At 35.5% G+C, this 22,698-nt stretch overlaps 1 protein-coding gene across 18 annotated transcripts in view; it reads right to left on the bottom strand.

Moving 5' to 3' along the window:
* PDLIM5 (PDZ and LIM domain 5) overlaps positions 1–22,698 on the bottom strand; it is a 189,157-nt gene that overhangs the window by 48,604 nt on the left and 117,855 nt on the right. For 7 of the 18 annotated variants that reach the window (XM_074323330.2, XM_074323344.2, XM_074323364.2 and 4 more), the window contains 6 exons: positions 21,565–21,582; positions 21,138–21,310; positions 20,732–20,768; positions 2,908–3,024; positions 1,317–1,385; positions 738–878 (listed from right to left, as the gene is read on the bottom strand). In XM_074323330.2, coding sequence (XP_074179431.2) covers positions 738–878; positions 1,317–1,385; positions 2,908–3,024; positions 20,732–20,768; positions 21,138–21,310; positions 21,565–21,582 — 555 coding nt within the window. Of the gene's footprint in view, positions 1–737; positions 879–1,316; positions 1,386–2,907; positions 3,025–19,040; positions 20,151–20,731; positions 20,769–21,137; positions 21,311–21,564; positions 21,583–22,698 lie in introns of those variants that run through there. The other 11 variants (XM_074323405.2, XM_088791976.1, XM_019741091.3 and 8 more) reach the window with 6 other exon arrangements.

The raw sequence follows: 22,698 nt of genomic DNA, 5'->3' as shown, positions 1-22,698 counted from the left end.
CAATGTAATCTTTTAGAAAACAAATAAAGTTGCAAAAGACTGCTAGAAATTATGCATAAACAAAAGCCCACAAAAATTAAAGTTTTTATTCTTTTACTGGGAGGAAGGGTTATCGCAAAGAACAGTAAGGTGTTAGATCGCCTTCAAATACAATCAGTTTGTGGGAGAAGATAAAACCAATGAAAACTTAAAATATCTGTACATATTTTATTGTTTGATATAAAAACTAGAAATTATAAACCCCCAAAAGTCAACAGGCACACAACATGCAATAACCCACTCAACTGAAAAGTATCATAGATAAATGGTAGTCATGAAAGATAAAAGGGTGATTTAAAACAAAATCAGTAATAAACCTAGTGGGATATACCAGGGGTGCCAAAAAAATTGTATACACTTTGGTTAACATTGCTCAAGCAGTAGTTCGCTGTAATCAGAAGTGTCTGGTAACCAACCACTTTGAGCACCTCTTGTAATTACAGAAGACAAACGTGACTTGTATTCATCTTTTGTTATCAGTATACTCATATATCAATACAGTTTTTTCCTTTCTTAAAATGTGTATACATTTTTGTGGCACCCTCTGTATATCTACAACCTCGATAAAATGTCCACAATATGATTAAGATTCCCTAACAGAACTGTGATTGTTTCAAATAGGTGTTTTCTTTAAGGGGACTTGTAAGACAGAGTAGTGCTGGGATCACATCAGACACACATTGTACATGCAGTTCTACCTGGTTTTCGCAGCAATAACAGCAGACACAGTGGCAGCTGCACTGCTCAGAACTGCAGCACTGTATCTAGCAGGAGAAGAGAAGGTAGAAAAGTTTCGAAAACCTTCCAAAGAACTTGTCACCACATTTCTTGTGGAGCTGCTTAAGTTAATAGGTAGGGAAAGAAAAACAGAGAGGAACAAAAAGGAAAGTGAGAAGAGGTATGTACCATAATACAGATAAAATAGCAATCATCCTATATTGATACTGAGATATTATACAGGTGTGACATGTCGCAAGTGCAACAGGAGTTGAGGTCATTTATTTACTGTTGCTATGATTTTTCTCAGAAATTAAAATTTGATACATAATCCTTGCAAATGGTTTTTGAGATACAAATATTTTTAATGTGTTTAAGTTCACTGTCTCTAATCCTATTTACATTAAATCACTATCATACAACAATAGACATTTGAAGACTGATTTGTTAACAACTAAGTAAAAAATAAACCTAAACATGAAGTTTGAATTTCTATAAGCAGAGAAAGAAGGACGGTTATGCGGAGCTTTTCCAAAATGTCTCTATATAAAGGGTTTTACCTTAGAGATGATATACTCCCAGAGCCTGACATTTTAATGTTTTCAGGAGAAGCAGGTACAATCGGCTGCCTGTTCAGAAGCAGCAATACATATTAATATGAACAAGAAATAACTGTTGAAAACATTGAGAGTAAAGCTATTTAGGATGGCAAGCACCTTTGTAAAACAAAAAGCAGTTACAGTGAATATGACTAAACATCACTTTCTCTGCTGATGTTCTATTTCTATTTTCAGTTAGCTCTGTCAAGATGCAAAAATGCTGGTATGAAATGTTATCTTCAGAACTCTTATTACTGAAAATAATAATTATTTTCCTTTGGTCTTTTAAAACAGTCCAACACCTAGACAGGAATTAACGTTCCATCATTAGGAGTGTAATCAGATTTCCAAATTGGTTATCGAATTGGAATTGAGAATTTTTTTCTTCGGTAAAAAGAAAGTCTAAAATGCACAGAGTGAAACCTGTGGTCACTCTTCTTCATTTATGGGTACAAGTTAGGACCTCACTATATACTATGATCACTTTTTCAAATTTTGTGACAGTGGCCACTTCCAACATAAAGTAATTAGGTGCCAAATTCATCCCAGGTTAATGAGAGCTCTAATATCTAAAACTGTGAGGGTTCATAAAAGTCTCTTCTCCTTGCAGAAGAATTTGATACTCCATTAATCCTAGTTCTGTTAGCTATAACTTTTCAAACCAGTAGAAGGCAAATGAAAGAAAGGGTGGTAATCTATTTAAAAAAATTATACAGAATTAAGTATAATTTTTTTGCAAGTCTATCATTTAATTGAAATGTATGGCTATGTTTTAACAATTGCTGTGAATGGCTAAGAAAGAAAAAAATGGGGGTTGGAAAGAGGAAAGAAAGATGCTATCAGTGGCAGAGCAGGGTGATATGAGAGTCATGCAAAGTGGAAGAATTAAGTGACCAAGTGATTCAACTATTGGTGATATAACCTCTCAATTACTCTGCGCCTTTGAGGCAATTATTACCATTTGGGGGAAGCAATGGCAAATAACTAGGAACTTAAGTCTATAAAAAAATCAGCTAAAAAAAAATCAGTCAGCTAAATTATCCTTCTCCTTTACGAAGAAAAGGAAACTGTAATGAATTTCTTTCGTCATCTTGTATCACAAATAATAACATAAAAGGATTTGGTATCAGCAGAATCCCAACAAACTCTTATAAGAAGAATTAGCCTGAACCTTTAGAATATGTCTGGACACCTGGAACATACGATCTCTGGTTTTTTTGTGTGTTTTTTTAACTCCTTTTTTCAGAGGTGAATGCTTTAATTAGTAGACTTATGACAAACTCAAGAAAGCTGACTTTCCAAATCACTGAATAAATAAAAGGCACAGATTTCCTGACTCTACATTAGAACTAGAATCTAAACAAAAAGTGAAAAATATGAAAAGCGGTGTCAAGTGGTGTTCCAAGACCGCGTGCCAAGCTTTCTTGTCTCCATATTAATGATGTCAGTTCTGTAATCTAGGATCACTTTTTCCTTTTTAGTCAAACAGTTTTAGTATTTCATTTCACCACCAGCATTAACATTTAGACATACCAAGAAGGCAAAACTCTACCTAGAATATGTAGTTACTTTAGAAAGTGTGGCTACTTGGCTACCAATATGTAAAACCTGAGGAGTTGCAGGTGGGTGGGGTCCACTCTTAGGTAGGTCTTCCAGACAACTGTCAAACCTAAGTTAGCAGAAGTAAAATAAACAAGGCAAAGGAAATATTAATGAAAAGTACAGACATTTATCATGTTTACTACCTTTTAAATGTATACTGCTTTAATTTGTACAGCTAGTGTTTGTTTTTTGTTTTTTTTCTTTTTACTTCATACCTGTGTAAGGTTAAAACCCAAACCAACACCCTCACCACCACCAAATACGGGTTGTTTTTTTCCTCCAATTTTTAAACATGGCTAGTACTTCCGTGTGATAAAAGATTATGCTTTCTGGGGAAGAAAGGTGGACGGGAATTCCCATACACTATGTATTTTGCATGCTTCAGGAAGACGTAGGCTCCAAGAAATTAAGTCATCCAATATCCTATGCCTTAAGGGTCAGATGGAATTTGAACCAGGTCTGTCTGTACTATTTATACTACATAATGCTTTCCAGCATCTTGTGCGGCAGCTGCCTGCATAGTATAGTAAAAAAGCACCTAGGAATTTCCTTTCAAATCAGAATGTTGTGTTTGCAGATCTGAAATTATTTGGATGTTGTTTATCTTGATGTAATAAAGTATTTTATCCAGTCACACAACAAATGTTTGCCTGCAGTTGTGTTGCTTTGTTTGATAATTTTTTTACTTTGTTTTTCTGATGTCTATACCATTTTTTCTCTTGAATACCAGAATTAAATTTTAGAAGAACTATTACCAGGTAAAGATGAAAAACTCAGTGTGAGGTTTAAAAGAAGAAAGCACCAAGTATTCCATTTTGGGAAGAAAAAAATTAACAGGAAAACACAAAATTAACCATTATTAAAAAAGGACGGTGGATAAAAAATAGAATGTGTCAGTCATGTTATACTGATTTGCAAACATAAAATGTAACATTAAGATAAAGAAATAGAAAAGGAGAGGTTATATTCCCATTTTTTATATAAAATTGGTCATACCCTCACCAGAATGTTGGAAAAAATGTAGACAACTTAAGAAAAATATCATGGCAGAACTAATATGTGACTGAAGAGGTAGAAAAGAAAAAGTTACAAGGATAAGAAATGTTAAGTTCTGGAACAGGGGTCAGCAAACCTGACTCTCATGTCAAATGCAGCCTGCCACCTGTCTTTGTATAGCCTGGGAACTAAGATGGTTTTGTATGGCCCCAGAAAATATGGTTTTCGTATGTTTAAAATGATTTTTAACAAGTGAAAAGAAAAAGAATAGTTCATGACACATGAAAATTATATGCAATTCAAATTTCATTTCTATGAAACATAGCAGGGTTCATTAGTTTGCATACGTCTATAGCTACTTTCACATTATACAGAGCGGAGCCGCTGTGACAGACCTGATGGCTCACAAAACCAAATATATTTACTACCTGGATCTTTACAGAACAAGTTTGCTGTCCCCTGTCCTAGACAATAACGTCTCCACCCAGCTACTAAACTTTTAACAATACAAATCTGATCCTGTTTGTTGCTTAGACCCCGGCACAGCTCTGCAGACAACTGGGATCCGGGGCTACCTATTCTCCAGCCGTATCTCACAGTGTTCTTCCTCTCCCTCTGCCTTCCTTGCTCCAGTCCAACCGCTCTTTGTTTCTTCCTGAAACAGGCCAAGCTTCTTCCCACCTCAAGGTTTCTGCACAGTCTACTACTTTTCACTTTCAACACCCACCTCTCGGCCACACCTTCACTGGGCTAATTCCCAAGTTTCCCTTTGGCCTCAGCTTAAATGTCACCTCCCCATGGAAGCCTCCCCCATTCCCAAGTCCCCTTAGGTTGTCTATGCCATATGCTTCAAGGTACCCTGTACTTTTTCTTCATGGAATTTGTTATGATTGTAATGATACAATTTGTGCGGTTATCTGTTTAAATCTGGACTCCCTCCCTGGAATAGAAGCTCCCTGAGGTGAAGGACCATTACATTTACTGGTATAAATGAAATGTAAACAAAGTGCTTACCACAAAGTAAACAACAAATAAGTATTTGTTGAATCAAAGAATTAAGAAAATTTGTTTTTAAATTCAGAAGTCACTCACAATATACACACATTTCTTAGAAGACATTTGTACCTTCTAGAGACTTTATTGTACTTCAGGTTGAACAGGTATTACTGCCTAAGAAGGGACAATGATCACTCCAAAAATACCTTTATAAATGTCCTTTATAATATAAAGAATTATCAATATTCTAGAAAAAAAGAAAATACAGTTACAAAGAATTAGCAATGTCTACGTATTAATATACGATGAGGACAGGTAAGAAAGGGAAGTTGAAGTGGAGTCTGCTAACTCCTCCATGAACTATGCTGACTGGAAAAATGAGTGTCACTTGACAATAAAGTTCATATAACTCATGGAATACCTTCGAAAGCCAGATTTCCAAATTTCCAAATAAATGCAGTTGGGAGGTTTCCCATATGTTACACACGTATTACCTAGTCCGTTGCTTAGCCGATGTCTAAAAACACTAGGTTTAAGAAAATCTTAATCTCATTTAATATGGAACAGACATCAATATCTATTTTCATCCTGTCATTTCCTAATAGTTACTCCTTTTAGGGTTGGAAGAAACTCTGATTAATAGCACCTCTGCCACAGCCAGACATTTTGCTTTGTCTGTTACTTAAGTGAGTTTTCGTTTCTCACCAGAGAGGTATGAAGGCTTTCTCCTTCCAGGATATGTCTGGAGACTTGGGCTTGCAGCCTTTTGGCCTGCTATTCTCAGGAAAAATGAACAAAGAGCTATTGGTACATTATCTTTTTCTGTAATTGTGCCTTTCTCTGCACAATCTTTGCACTGTCTTTCTATGCTTTTCAGTGGGGACCCAGATTAGCAATCTGTTCGGGTAAAGCAGGCATGAAGTTGCCCATCTTACTAACTTACCATCCTGCTTACCCTGCAGGACCAGCGAGCAGAACGCTCTGTCTCCCAGTCCTGACAACTGTCAAACAGCAACACCCTTATGCTGCATACTCCATCCCCCCCCTTTCTCTCAGGGACTTCAACTGATCTATCTCTACTTCCCTGGCATTTTCCATTTCTCCTTCTTCACTGCATGCTTTGCAACTCCATTCAAAATTGTTAGAACAAGAACATAAAAGTACCGTCACCTTCTATTTTCCTATTCCACTTAACAGCTAATCTCTGTGAATAATAATAGTTTCCTCACGCGGCCTCCATTTTCTCACTGGCCTGTCACTTCAACCACCTCAAGTGGGCCTCATTCTCCAACCTCAAAAAAAATCAATATTCTTGCTGAGGTCACTAACGACTTCTTCGTGGCTAAATTCAGCGGATAATTTGCATTCCTCATTTTCTTTTTATTGTGGTAAAAATACACAACACAAATGTACCTTCTTAACCATTTTGAAGTGGAGTTCAGTACTGTTCAGCATATTCAGCGTTGTGAGACAGATCTCCAGAACATTATCATCTTGCATTTCTGAAACTGTGTATCCATTAAACAACTCGTCTTTTCCGTCTTCCCCCAGCCCTTAGTCACCACCATTCTACTTTCTGTTTCTATGAATGTGACCACTGTAGGTACATTATAGGTGGAATCCTACAGTATTGTCTTTTTGTGTCCATTCCCCATTTTATTCAGTCTTTGAATATGACCTAACTGGCCACTCTTGTTCCCGTCTTCTGTGTCTAGGCCCTATATACTCATCTGCTTGGTACTATTCGCTGGCCGTTCCTGATTGCAGGGTGTCAAAGCTCTTATCAGTCAAATTTCAATGGCTTATCCATATTTTGGTGGAATGATATGCAAACTGCATAAGTGCAAATTCTTCACCAAGGTTAACCTTCAAAATATTTGGGAAAGACAGCAGAAACTTTCGTTTGCAGCACAAAGTCATCAAGTCTCTAACTAAAAATGTCAATGCCTCCTTGTTCTCCATAGAAATATCATAAAATAATCAAATAGAGTGACTTACTACACCCTACACGGCAAGTTTTCAGTAAGATGAGAAATTCTGAAACCTTAAGATATGTATTTTGTAGAAAGTAAAGCAGGAAAACGACAATAAATTATCCTTTGTATTTTCTCTCTTCTACAAAGGAAACAATCACCCAACAATATTGCTAAGCAGAGAGTGGAATATACCAGGATCATAGCTGCATTCTGCATTTTGGGGTTCAATGGCATAGCAAAGCTATTTATTTTAGCCACAGAAACTGCTCATCATCTGAAAAAAATGAACATCTTCCACTGACTTCCTGACAATAAAATATGGTGAGTGTGTTCACTTGCAACTATGATCTCCCTGCTGGAAAATTAAATCAACTAAACCTCAGCTGGCAATTTCTGGCACGCTTAATCACAAGCTAAATTTATTAATTAATGTCAATAGCTCTTGTTTCTATAGCACCCTAAAAACATTATTTGAGCCTGTTAATTCTACATTGATTATGGATGGCATCTTGAAACGAATTTAAAAATCAGCAGGTAAGGGCATCCTTGCTTTACACAGGGGAGTGGAGAGGACTTACTGTCAGAGATCAAAAGGAGATTCCGAAGTAAATTATCAAACATGAAAATACTACCCAAAATGAGGTTTCTTTTTTGGGAGAGCAAATAAAAAGGACTGACTCAAATAAATTATTTTTCGTAGAGCTTTCCACTTTACTGAAGGAAAAGAGGAAAAGAAAAAGGGAGAATTCTTAAGAAGCTGGAACTTATTATTTGTGTTGGGGTAAGAATTCACTCTTTGTTGATATAGTCCATTTTCTTCACACCTTTCAAACTCTGCCTTAACTTGTACATACTTCTCTGCTATTGCTTTTCCTAATGATTTTACCAATATTAAATGTCCCATCTTAGTATTATGTGAACTCTTTAGTTATCTATACTATCCCTTGATCTCTTTAGAGAAAATGTAATATGGGGTCTAAAGATAAAACAGGTAAAGAATGAGCATATATTATGTTATGTCTATAAAAATACCAATATAATATAGAGATTTTTAAGGTATAATATCAACTTAAAAATCACTTGGAACAATACCCTGATAAAAGCCTGACTCCCTCAGTAACTTGCAGGGTACTTATCACTAACCTTAGCTCCTCTCACTTTGCATCATCAATTTCTTCACTGGCTCATTCCTATCAATGATTTCAGTGATTTCTAGTAGTTAGGAATAGCTTCTCTAAGGGGAAAAATCTGCCATTTTGTAGCATTAACATAATCCTAATGTTATAAAAAGTATATATGATAATGGTGTTTTCAGATTCAGAATAAAAGGATACCTTATGTAATAAATAGTGTTGAGTCAATCTGTTACCTATTTGAGAATAAAAATGAATATGTCTAAATACCTACTGTTCAACAGCCACCCACGGTGAGTCTCTGGAGAAGCCAGGTGTCTTGACAAAGCCACCAAAGCATCTCACGCTCCAGTGAGAGTGTCCTGCCAGCATTAGAGAACAAAAGCCAAGGACCACACACTCTCTAGCTAAATATTCTGGATCATATATCTTGGTTTCCATTCAATCACATGCTGCATTCACTCATTCAGTCAACAACAAAATATTATTTGAGTTGCCAGGCATCCTCACATGTTCTATTGCCCACTTTAATTTCCTGCACTCATGGAACTTACAGTCTAGTGCCCACTTTCCTGTAACAGACCATGAGGATCAACCCCATCCATCATACTTCCATCCTTGTTCACCCACCACAATGAGAAGTGCAAACCCCTTGGGTCATCCCATCTCCTGGATTCTTATTTCTTTACTGTTCTATGTATCCCCTAATCTGATCAATTGTCCATCCTACTCACTTCTCAGCCTTCACAAATCCTCCATCATTCCATTCCTTCCTTACTGTCCCTTCAGACAGGGATTCCTTTTCTTTCATACCCCGTATGTTTATAAACCTGAAGATGATACAAGTTCCTCCTCATTATTGTTTCTAACATCAGTCACCTCTGATCCTTCAAAGTCCCAAGTCCATTGAGGCTCGTGTCATCAGACTATCCCACTCACTACCTAGCCATGCACTGTCTTGCTTCTACCTCACTCACTATTTGCTTTAGCCCCTGGCTCACTGCCTTCCTCTACCCCATTCCAACAATCCATCTGATGACTTCAATGTTATGTTGAATCACTGAATAACCTAACTGCCAAATTCTCTGACTTCCTCACTTACTTCAAAGATAATTCCTAATGTTAAGTATTAGGCCTAGAAGACCTCAGCCATGCACTCCAGAGTTCATAACCTTTACTTTCTTATCAACAAGTATGCCACATCTAAAATCTGGATTTTAAGAAACTTTTTTGATTCTAACTCACTCACTCCTCTACCTCTTGATTGTATTAGCTTTTTACTATACTGAATTGACTTACCAATTTCATGGACTCTTACCAACTGAATTCTTACCAAATTCACCAACTCAGCAATGTTCCATTATCTATCCCACCCTTCCAATATTTCCACTCCTGCTAGTTATTCCTCTAAAATACAAACCCATACCTCCATGGCCCAAGCCACTAACCTCTCTTGCCTGAACTAAGGGAATACACATAACTACTCTCCTTCTTTCATTATTTCTCCCTTACAATCAGTTTTCCATAGTATTCAGAGTGATCTTTAAAAAACAGACATCAACTGTTACTCCACAATTAAAATCCTGTTATTTGGCTTCCTATTTAATTGGGATAAGAATCTGAATCCCTAAATACAAACTACAACACAAATAAGTACTAGATTTATGATATACACTATACAATAAACATAAGCAAAGACCACTGCTAATCTATGAGGCCTGAGACTAAGGGAGAATGTTTGGGGAAGAAGGCGTAGCTGTGGATTTAGGTCAAGGAACTAGCCCATATTATCAGCTAACATCAATTACTCATATAACTGCCTGTGACCCACAGACAGCTTAATTGTCCTATGATTTTTCAGTTGATTTCAGTGGGATTATCTCTGTAATTGGAGATTAATGCCAAGGATTAAACATAATATATGCCAGGTGAGATTTTACTGGAGCAGAATAGAACCACTGCTTGCCTTATATTTTTGGGACCCATATGACATGACTAACTCATTGGGGATCTTCTAAAACCCCTAATTTTTCTATATTTGTTTTTCCTAACCTTATCCCTACCACCATCATGTCCAACAAGAGTAAAATGATTTGATCCAAACTGCACATAACCATATTAAATTTTTTCTTTTTTTAAACTATTAAGTCAGTGCAAAAGTAATTGTGGGTTTTGCTATTATATTCCATTGCAAAAACCACAATTACTTTTGCACCAACCTAATATATTTGGTATATTTTCTTAGACTTTCAATACACTTCTGAAGGGTGATCTAGTTAGGGAACATATACGCCATTTCTCCCTGCTTCATGATACCCACACATGCAGGCAGCAAGCTGTAGACGTAGGTCCCTCATCCAAGTCACTGACTGATACTTTATAAACAATATCCTTTGGTTACACTCTTTCAACCTGTTATGAATCTAAAAACTTGACAGTCATTAGCTTCATTTCATTTTAAAATTCTGTGGGATCTTAAGAGTCTTTCTTCGATGACTTGTTAACATTAACATTTCCTCCAGTCGATCCAAAATGTGTTAAGCTGGGTGTGATTTGTTTTTGGAGAACTTAATTCTGGGTCTTGGCAATTCTGCCCTCCTTTTCTTAGAGTGCTCTCTCGCCATGATTTTAAGAATGCCTTCTAGACTTTTTTCCAGGTGGCCTCAAGTTCAAACTAGTTTATAATTTAGAAGTTAACCTTCTCCTTTTGTGAAAATCAGTACTATATTTATCTGTTCCCAGTCTTCTGTTTTCATTCCCAGTCTCCAGGATTTTTTCTAAGTGCACACAATGTTACTTAGCAAATCTCACTGGTAAATTCTCTAAATACTTGGATTACAGATCACTGAGAAAAAGAGCACTTACTACCTGCGCCTTCAATTAACCTCCACAATGTAAATAAACCAAAACTTTAGTATTTACCTCTGGGTTCAGGTGATTTTTGTTTGCTTTTTTTTTTTGTATCTTTCAACAATGAGCATTTATTCATTGCATAATAACTCTTAACACCATCCCTTTTTTATTTCTTGAATTAATGTCGTCTGGTTGTTTCAGTTTTCACATTTAAATGTCTTGCATGTGTGGATGTACATTTTCTAACATGCATGTGGTACTGCTTCAATATCTCTGCGAAAACCACTGCTAAGAGATTTGTTGATTTTAACAACAGACATTTGATTACAGTGCTATAAATAAAGGATAAATCTGAGTCTACCAAGTTTAAAACTGTTGCTTCTTTTTATTAAAACCTGAAATTCACCCATTTTCTAACCAGTGGTATACAAGTACTGAAGCGATTAAAATCTTTCAGAAATTTTCTCAGACATTTTTTTCGTCTTAGGAATTGCTAGATTATCAGGATAAAGAATAAAGTATGTGAAAAGACCATATAAATGTGTACTACCAACTGAGAAATTGCAGAGGTGTCATCCTAGCTTTAACACAGTCTTCTGTTCAAAGAAATGAATACAAACTCTTGAGAAGTAATTAGGTGCACCTGGGAGATGAACACCTACAACAATGTTGGACACAGAAGCAGCACTCAACATAGACCTGCTAACAGACATAAAAACAAAAACACAAGTGTGGAGACTTGGACAGAAAGCTTTTAAGATTAATGTGATTTGATAACAGTTCTTTAATTTGACTAAGAAAAGGAAAATTAAGATGTCTAAATATCCATACCTGTCATAAGTTTTATACTATATTATGTCATATATTATTTTAATTATTTTATAAAATCATACCACCATCATAAACACACCACATAACATAAAAGTAGAAAAACATGGGCTTCTGAGACTTTCAATGAGACTGAAATTGAATAGTGGCAAAATGCAGAAAATTAAGCTTCCATCATGGTGAAGATTGCCTACTATCAATGCTCCTAATTAAATTTTTTAAGTTGTGATTTCTTTTGAAGTTAAAAAAAAAGGAAACTGCAGAAGGTGTCTTCAATATTGAATTTCAGTCAAGAAGTTCCTTTTATTTTCTGGTTTAATTCAATAAAATGTGTTGTGTAATTTACCTCTCTCACGGTGAAGTGGAAAGAATTTATCTAAACAGCATTATAAGAGAAGCGTTACTAGTCTGAAAAAACTTCTAAGGAACTTAGTGCATATTCTGGACTATGAAAGTCAATTTTTGCATATTACAAAAAAGATTTTTATGAAAGATATCTTTATAAGTGGTCGTCTTCCCAGTTTAATTTGATAAAAGTACACAAGCACTTACATAATTACACAGAGAATTAAACAATTTCTGTGTGAAAATGCATAGAGTAGATAGAAACCAGGTTTCCTGCTTCAATAATTTTTCAGTACATACTAGTCTCACTAGTATGAAGTGTAGTACTTACTTACATTCGACAGATGGCGGCTTTTACATTATAGTCACTAACCAGCATTTGCACAGGATGGTGTAATCCACCAGTAGAAAATGAAAGGAGGTAAATTACAAATTATTTTACATTTGGCAAGAGGCAAAATTATGGCTTGGTTATATACCCATTTTTTGGACTTGTGTTGTTTTTTTCCAGTTGGTGAACATACTTTTCAAAAATGTGTATGAGGGTATCAGATAAGAGGCTCTCTGGCTGTGATTATTTTTAAAAATTAGACTATGCTGCAGAAGCCTTGGTGTTCTGTGTTTTGGGGGCAAATCCAGTTGTTAATTCTTACACCTATTAAAAATATGGAAGAATATGAAACTAGGAAATGAGTCCTGATTTCTTTGCATAACTTTGAAGGATAGTAGTTTTGGGTAATTTACTCAAATGCCATGTGTCTTAATAAGATATGCAACCAGAGTCCAGCATATTTGTGAGACAGCAATAATGAAGACCCAGCACAGGTCAGCTGTGTGTCTTTATTCATCTATTTTATGTGGGTTGTATGAGTATCTGTGAATAAGCTCAAGTGTTTTTAAAAACTTTCTGTAAAAAGCATATGTTTAGAAATATGGTTGTAGTTTCTACTTTCTAAGTTTTCAATGAATATACAAAGGTGATAAGTTTCTGTTCAAGAAGTAACTTAAGATCTGTTCCGATGACTTCAATTAGAAATCATGTAGACATTATTTAGTGCTTTGGGACAGTGTATAAGAGGATATTTTTCCCCATAACTACACTTCAGTTTTGTGTAATATAACTAGTGACTGGAGTTGTAGCTGTTTTCCTACTAAAGGGAGAGGCAGTCACTTTTCTCTTGATGAGTATTTTAAATCTGTATCATATATTATTAATTCTTAATCATAATATGTGAAAAATCAAAACCTGCCATTCCTTGAGCAAGAGAAATAAAAGACTGACAAAAATATGTTTTCATCATGATAATTTTATACATCTTTCTGCTAAACCAAGCTCCTACTTTACACTAACTTATACAGAAAATTCACATGAAAAAATTTCAATTGTTTATTAGATCAATATTTTATGTAATAAAAGTTCTGAAAATAGTGAGATCAAGAAAATCACCATTTAACTTAAATTGTGTGGTGTCTGGCACAATGATGTATTGTTAATTATATACATTTTAAAAATAATTATCTTTTAATGAAATTTTCTATGGCCGCCCATAATTCTGTGTGTCAGTAAGCTACACATCATTACTAGCTTCCCATTAGTAGTAGATTACTAATAATAAGGCTGTTGCTTCTTTTTAGTCAACGTTGTAGATTAGACTCTTAACTTCAAATATTTCCTTAGTAATGATAAAATTATTTCTATTGGTTTTTCCAATCAGAGTACTATGCTTCTCATATAACTATTTCCAAAATTAGTCAGGTATTTTCTTGTCACAGGAGTCACTGAGATATTCATGTTGAAACAGACCAACTATACAAAGAAAGATGAATTAAAAAACAAATTTTCATTTAATTATTTTAAAAGTCTTCCACGACTATTTAACAAACAGATAATATCTAGGGCAAAGTATCTAATTTTGCCAATTAGATTGCCCAAAGCACAACAACAATTGTCCTTTTAATCAACTTTAGTACTGGTCCACATTACTTCCAGTATAGATATTAATGTTTTGGTATTTTTATGAAAATTTAACCTTATGCTGAATTTATATTCAATTAAAAGTTATGTATACCATGCTGGAAACAATTTCCCTAAAATTCAACAATTAGGAAATTGGACAAATATGTAATTATATACAATTAGTTACCATTTGTTAGTGCTACTTAGTGCTGGATATGGTAGGATACTAAAACGTTTGTGTTCAAAGAGCTTATACTCTAGGTAGAAATATAGCACATGGAGACAAATACCTGTCATCCAAAGCAGAAAAAAAAGACACCACAACAGAGGTAACGATAATACTTTCAACTAGGTCCAAGTCAGTGATTCTACTTAAGAATAACTTTTTCTTAGATGCTAATCTTTCAAATTGAGTATTAGTACAGAAAGGCAGCTGGACTGAATTGTTTGCCCATCCCTTCCCCCCGCCCCCACCCACTTCCCATTCACACATATGTTGAAGCCCTAACCCCCAATGTGACAGTATTTTGAGAGACGCCTTTAAGGAGGTAATTAAGGTTAAATGACGTCATAACAGTAGGCCCCTAATTCAATAAGACTGGTGTCCTTATAAGAAGAGGAAGAGACACCAGAGCTCTTTCTCTTCTCATGTGCACAGAAGAAAGGCCATGTGAGGACAAGTGAGAAGGTAGCCGTCTACAAGCCAGAGAGAGAGGCCTCACTAGAAACCAAACCTGCTAGTATCTTAATCTTCTAGCTTCTAGAACTGTGAGAAAATAAATTTCTGTTGTTTAAGCCACCAAGTCTATAGTGTCTTGTTATGGCAGCCTCAGCTGACTGATGCAGTGTATATCTAATTTAAGAAGTAGTTCATCAGAGATGAATCTTACAAAACTAACATCCACTTTCAAAGTGAATTTGCTTTTTTATACATTTGTATATTAATATTTTTGTTATATTTATATATACATTTCTAATAAATGTCCATTTATCTATGGATTTATATAGTGAATGCGTATCTTTACTTTCATAGCCATAATTGCATCCAGGAAGAAGTACCACGCCTATTAGTTTGCCTTTTCCTTCAAATTTATATTATTATACTAAGACTCTTGTCTTCCAAGAGCTCATACCCTAGTTAGAGATTTAGGACATGTAGACAAATCTCCATAATACATATTAGAAAAGGAGGTGCCAAAGAGGGTTGAGAATAATACATTCTGTTACTTCAGAAGTAAGAAGGTTATTTCTGCTGTGGGGTGCACTGTGGGTGAGACTGTATGGTTGGAGTTTTAGGAAGAAATAAGAAAACCTTATTTGGGAGCATTTGCACTCAGCGTCATTCGCAGGGCACACCACTGGCCTTTGGGGCGGGATGATGCTTCCATCTGTGGAATTATTCAGAGCATTACATTTAGCATCCTTAGTCCCCCAGCAGGCCCTCCTGGCCTTGCAATATCTGTATTATCACCCTGTACATTTCCGAAGGCAGCAGCAGGAGAGACCAAGAGGTAAACTTTTAAGGATGTGAAGAAAACAGCACAGGTGCTCAAATAAAATTTATTAAGTGACTGATTAAATGACAAATACACTTGATTCCAAAATGCTGAATATGGAAAATTGTAACATACAAAATCATAGTATTTTATTAAGTGCTGCTTACCAGTTATAAGTGTTTATTACATTTACTCAGAGTTCATCCGAATTTTCTATTTTAAAGCTTCTCATGTCATTGATTCATTCATATAGCCCTGACTGTATTTGATTTCTAAATACCTTTACCTAGTCATTACTCCCAGGGTGCTTCTGATGCAATCAACAAATAAACATCCCTTCCTTTTGACTTCCATACACGTTTCAGGCTGACTTACCTGATCTTTCACTTTCATGATTTCCCTAGATGGTGTGTCTGTGATCTGGGTTGAAGATTTAAGGAGAAGGGACAGGTGACAAAGACAGAGTGAATGATGAGGAGACGAAGACAAGAACCACACTGAACCTGTGCAACTGAGGCCTAAATAAGGATCTAAAAGATTATGGTTCTTCAGAAAGCAGACTCCAAGACAGAGTTTGGCATGGAGGGTACTTATTAAGAAATGCCTCTAGGAACAACACCTGCTGTGGAAGGGAGAAGAAAAGAAGTGCTGGACTGAGAATGGCCCTTCCAATTTGTCCCTACCTGGGATGAAATGATCGGGCTTTTCACCTCCTCCTCGCTCCAATCAGTTCACTGCTTTGGAACAGCAAAACGAAGGCTGTGGTGCTGCAAGAGGGGGTGTCTGCAGCTGGGGTGCTAGGTGAAGGCACTGACCACTGAAGGCTACCTTCCCCCCTTACACCCCCTGTAGCAGTGGTATCAAGTCCTCTACAGAAGGAGTATCTGGGCAGGATCACAATGTCCACCACTGATTTAAATTCATACTTTATAGAAATGGAACCTTCATACTTTAAAGAAGCAGAGAGTAGTTACAAATCTGAGTCTAAAACCCAGAATTTATCATTCTGTTTCTTACTACTCTAACCACACACAAAAAATAAGAAGAAGAAAATAAAATGCTGATGTCTGTTTTGGAAAGAACAAGCAAGGGAATACTTACTTGGTTTAAGGAATGTTCTTTAATGGGATAAACAAAAGGAATGAGTCCAAACAATTCTAGACAGGTTTGTGAAGAGAACTAAAGTGTCAATTTCATCACTAAATTATGAATAGAGCATTATATGTCAAATTTCTATCCATGAAAGTTTTGTTTCTGAATGGCTTTATGTATGCTTTCCAGGACATTCTGCTCCCTAGATGTGTGTTACAGACATACTGCATCAAATGCCTTTGTTTTCTAGGTCTTCAATGGGTCGCAATGGGAAAAGCATTAAACTGCTAACTGCTCAGGGCTGATGCTAACTAGGTGAGTGTACGTACTTTATTTAGCGAGTTGATTGACCTGTTTCGTTCTTCATTTTCTAATTTCATTTGAAAGTGGTTAGATACGATAAGGCAACTTCCCATTTAAAATGCCATGGATAGTAGTGGGGATACTAGTTCTTTGCCTATGGGCATAAATACTTGTTTTTATATCATGCTTCCTCTCATATTGTCTTTTCGGTTCTGGGCTTGCTATGCTCCTTTTTCCACCTCAGGGTTTCCACACTCTTTCTGACTTGAACACTGACCCCAATATATCACATAACTGATCCCCTTTCCTCTCTCAGGTGACGGCACTAAGGTGATCTCAGAGGTCTACACAATCTAAGTATCACCTCCCTGCCTAAGCCAAACTTCCTTCATGTTAACTTATTTTCTTATCTTGGTAACACAATTATCTCAGATCATCCTGTATACATATGTATCTATTATTCACTACTGAATCCCTAGCGCTTACCAGCACTGGCATTTATGTATTCAATAATTATTCATGTGAAAGAATGCATGCAGGTGGTGAATGAGTCTTTATGATTTATATGAATTTCAACACACATCAGAAACATAACAACTGCAAAATTATTTGTCTAGAGGAAATCAATTCATTCTATATTTCTGAATAAATTTGAATAAAAGAAGAGACTGCTATTCTCTATCATAATTATTAACATCTTTATTAAACAGACTAAGACATTTCTATCTGCGTCCTCCTAAAGGACATAATGATTTACAAAATTAATACGCTGCCATTTCCACAAATAGTATATTGTTGGAGGTAACAAAACTGACTGTGTGGGAGACATTCCATCTTCTGACTGGTAAAATATTTTAAGGAAAGAAATGTCGAAAATTTTTAAGAGTAACTTCCCAATTTTACATTAAAAACAAGCTTATGATAAAGAAAGTCTGTGTAAGAGAGACAAACAAAAACAAGCTATAAATTAGGTCACCAGACTTACAATAATATTTTCGCAAGAAGCTTTTATAATTTTTGGCTAGCTTTTAAGCTAGGAATATAAGATGCCCCAGGAGATTAACTGAGCGCAGGAATTCAACCTCTGACAGGGTCAAATGGAAAGTCCTTTGTGATCCTGGCTAAACATTTACCCTTATAGTCAAATATGGGTCATTCCATTTATCTAAGTTTATGCTTTCAATGCAACATTAAATACTTAACTTTGAAATCAGCAAGGTGTTAAATTCTTATTTTCATCTGCACCTATTTCAAGTTATAAAGTTCTCTACACATTTTCTTGTCTCTGTTAGGAAAAAATTCATTTACCTTAAACTCCCTTTCTATTAGTTCTTTCTCTCAGCTCTGTAGTTATTCTAGAAATTTGGGTCTTGGCGGAAAATACCATGTTTACTCTACCCACACCATTTATTTTCATGAGAATCTGATTCTATTGTCTTTCAAAATTTACCTTTTGAGGTCAGTGAGGAATTATGAGGTACAGGAAAGCATGGTCTAAGAAAGTAGATTTTCTTTAAGACGCCAAAGACACAGTAGTAAGTGGGATTGATGTCAGGATCATAAAATTACAAGCAGTATCTGAAGAACTGATGCTATGAAAGAAAGACACCTTACAATCTTAAGAAGTGTAACCGAAATGGGTATAAATAAATCCTAGAATTATTTTTTAAATGCATTTGGCATGCCAAATTTTAAACAGTAATCAATCCCTAACTGAAATTAATTACTTTCTCTAAATTGCCTAGCATTTGTCCTAATCTATGGTAACATTAAAGTGAAGAAAACTTTTAAAAAAAAATTTAAAATAGAACCCTGAATGCAGGCAATATCTTTTGGTAATCATTTTCACACAAAAACGAATTCTATGTTGTGCCATAGTCTAGCTTGTTTTATATATTACTAACATAAGATGTTATGCGTAGTAATCAGGAATAAAACTGAATCTGGGCCTCTGTCATAGTCTACACTCAAGTTTTAGTAACCTTACAAAATTAAAATGTTTTCCAAGTGAAATGTTAAGATAATTATTTATTTCACCCAACTAATACTGTAAGAAGGCTTGGATGGCATCATTACTGGTTTCAAGGAAATAGAAAACAAGTACAAAGCAAAGTTAAAGGCAACTTTATTACAATACTTTTCCAAACTTCAAAATGCATTCATTATTGCATTTAGATCTAATATATAATACATTATATTACAAGACAGAAAGCATTTCTGGTCAGATATTTAGCCTGCATGGATTGCCCAAAACAGAGCTTCCTAGGAACAGCAGCAACACACAATAGTTTATACCACTAAGTAAAATATTTCTATGATGTCGCATAAAGAATCATTCATATTGCCATTTATGTTCATTCCTCTGATTTAGAACAAACAAAGCTGTATTTTCTATATCTTACTACTTAATGCTTAGGAATATTTCCTTTGGTAGAAAGTAGGAGTTTTTTAAATTAACCAAACCAAAAGAACACTGTATTTCCCCATTGCAAATAGGGACAGAATTCTCTTCTTTCCTTTTTTAGGAGCCAAATCTGGGCTTCCTCCTCTTCATATAACCATCCTGAATAGTACCTGCTTTAAAAGATACCCAAATATGTAATAAACTCTATCCTAATAAAGTCTTCTTGTTTTATCTTGCCTCTTAGTATTTGCTTACTTAGAATAATTTACAACCCACTTAGAATAATTTAAAATGACATAATAATGAACTTAAAAATACCCTTGACATATATTCACATAAAGGATGTATTTTCCAAATTAGACAAGAACATTATTTGCTCATCTACTTCTGCTTCGAACGACCAACCCAATTCAACTTACAAAAAGAATTCCTTTTCTAGGGTTACTACCTTAGTAACAATGGAAACAGATGTAAATTCACTGACTAGATCTAGTCCCTTAACATGCTTTCTTGGTTTAACATTTGTGAGCTACCCACTAGCACAGAACACGTCCATCCTCCTCATTTTCACAACAGCAGGAAATGGTTAGGAAAGTATAGAAAAGGTTCTATTTTTTCATAAGGCAAATTTAATACAGATTTTGCTATGAAGTTGGAAAAAAAAAGAACAAGTGAATGACAAGATATGTGCTGGCTGCTTGAGGGGGCAAGGCTCATAAATCACTGTACGTTAAGAGCACGTGCTGAAACTTCATGGTGCCAGTCACGTAATTTTGTGTATTTGGGACTAAAGACGTGAAGGGGTATCTTTTCCCTGTGGAAATAAAAAAGAAAAAGAAAAAAGAAAGAAAAAAGAAAAAAAGAAAAGTGATAGAAGAGTCATAAGAAAGAGAAAGAAAAAGCTTCTACACTTCGTACATCATGCAGAAAACATGCCTTTTAAAGCTTAATTTCACATAGCTGTTTTATTTAATAGCAAACGATTTTAAGGGTAGAGCACTTTTAGAAATACCGAAATTAATTTATAGAGCCTTTCTGGAAACATCGATTTTTATACTCAAAATAAAATGACTGCAAGACAACTCATGACCTCATCCACAGAGGTCTGCAATGTTAGCAAAGCATCCCCAAATACACCCTCTGCCCACTTATTTCAATCTGAAAGAAAATAAGCCTTAGTCATAAAATCCAGGCAATAGCTAGTAATTTTAAAATCTGTAAGTTGTACATTTAAGTCCCACAAAAGGCACCAAAGTTAAATGCTTAGCTTCTAGTTGCAAAGACAAAATGCCATACCATTACACCTGAGAATGTGAAAAACCAACTGAGACCACTCATGAAAGGAAAGCATTCAATTTACAAAGAAAAAAAAAAAAAAAAAAATGGACAACTTACTTTGTCTTCTTTGTAGTATCAGGTTCCGATTCGTTCACTGAAATATAAGCACATCCAGTATTAGTTTCCCTTTTTCAACTTTAAAATCACATAAGCAATTACATGTACCAATCAATACCAAATGCTAACATTGTACAAAGCCACTAAAAAAATTCCAAATCATCTTGTCAGTGGCCGTGGTACACTACAATCACTATTACTACTACTACGACCGCTTCCACACTTTTCCATGGAACGCTCTTGGGCTGCTTTCTTATTTACAGTACCCATACGTATTATGCATGACATAATTAAAAAGCAAACTGTCTGAGAAAAATGACTGTTTTCCAGTAACTGTCTATCCATCTAAATGCTACTCTCTGTGGAAAGCATATTGACCTATTAGACTCCCCGGGTGTTCACTTACGATGTTCGGTCCCAGTGATCTGGGCCAGGATGCGGAAAGAGCGAGACTGAGTTGTGCCAGTCCTGGGATGCCAGTCTTCAGTGTCCTCAATCAGTCTCTTCTTGCTGGCATCACTGTGAGTGGGTATGTGGTAAAACTCTGTATTACGCTCCACAATGTGTTTTCTCGGTGGGCTAAGGTTAGGAAGGAAAAAAGAGAATTTAAAAAATTTTAATTATATTCGGGATAAATACCCCAAATTTTTAATGTATACATTTAATGCTCAGTGTTCCTCTTGTATCCTTTTTGAGGCATACACAGCCTCAATTTTTTTTTAAAAAAAAGAGCACCCTTGTAAAATAGAGTAGACTAAGTTCTTTAAAAGTTATTTGAAAACTATGCATATGCTAATATAAAATAATAAGTATCTATTCAACAGAAAGGTTACCGTTTAGGTGGGATTTTCCTTTTAAGTGACAGAAGAAGGCAGCAGAAGAGAGATTTCCAACATGAAGAAAAGGAAAAGGAAAGATTAAGAAAAGAAGGAAAATAATGAGAAATTTAAAATTTCACAAAAGTTAAAATAAAACAATTTGAAATCACGTACTTGTATTATTTATCTAATGCCTAACAAAACACAGACTACATTCACAACCACTACTAAATATCAAAATGCTGCTAAAATGTATTGGCTGTCACAAAATTAAATGATCATATCTTCACTAGACCCAGAAATCAAGAATGGTTTAGTACAGGCTGAACCAGCCAGGAATTATAAACACAGTTTTGAAAAGGGGGAGAACTGCTATTTTCTAGTTTTCTTATTCATGTGTACAGATATTCTTCAGCCTGAATAAAATTGTGAGCAGGATTAGCAGAGTGAGGAAGAGCTATGATATATCAAAAACCAATGAAATATTAATCAAAAGACCAAGACGTAAATCTTGGCTCTCTGATTTTTCAGATGTGTGATTTTGGACAAGTCTATCTCACTAAGCCTCAGCTTTTTTCATTTATAAGACAAGAATATCACATATAAAGTCACACTGTCCTGAGCACTACACGAAATAATATATGTGAAAGGGATTTGTAACTACAAAGTTTAAGAGCTTTGAGTTTGCTAAGAACATTCATTTTTTCTCTTAATAAATCATAAACATTGGACAATTCACAGTGTAGATGACTTTAACACTTTAACCTAAGATTTAGTAAACATAATAAATACGCCTTCCATCTCTCCTCCCTGCCCCCAAAACAGGATAAAGGCAAACGGTTGGAGGCTGTGAATTTCATTTCAGAAGTGAAAAAGGGACCTGAGTCTGGACTGGCAGATGTCTGGCCCAGGATCCAAGAAGAGAAATGCCCTAAGAGTATCAGATATGGGCGGCAACACCTAAGAGGTAGAACTCACGGCTGGAAAATCACATGGCTACCAGAATTCCACACGACTACTGCCAATTTAATAGTTACTTTTAAAACTGTCTCCCTAGGCTAGCAGAGTTTTTGCCCAGTGAAGAACATGATAGAATTAACATTAACACTGGCTTTAGAGATAGATAATAGCTTCAGGCACTACATCCCC

The sequence above is a fragment of the Rhinolophus sinicus genome, chromosome 1 (assembly GCF_057876585.1).
Source record: "Rhinolophus sinicus isolate RSI-liver-muscle chromosome 1, RSI-T2T, whole genome shotgun sequence".
In the NCBI taxonomy this organism is placed as follows: Eukaryota; Metazoa; Chordata; class Mammalia; order Chiroptera; family Rhinolophidae; genus Rhinolophus; species Rhinolophus sinicus.
The sequence above is the reverse complement of the archived record's forward strand: the minus strand, read 5'-3'. Positions and strand labels throughout refer to the sequence as shown.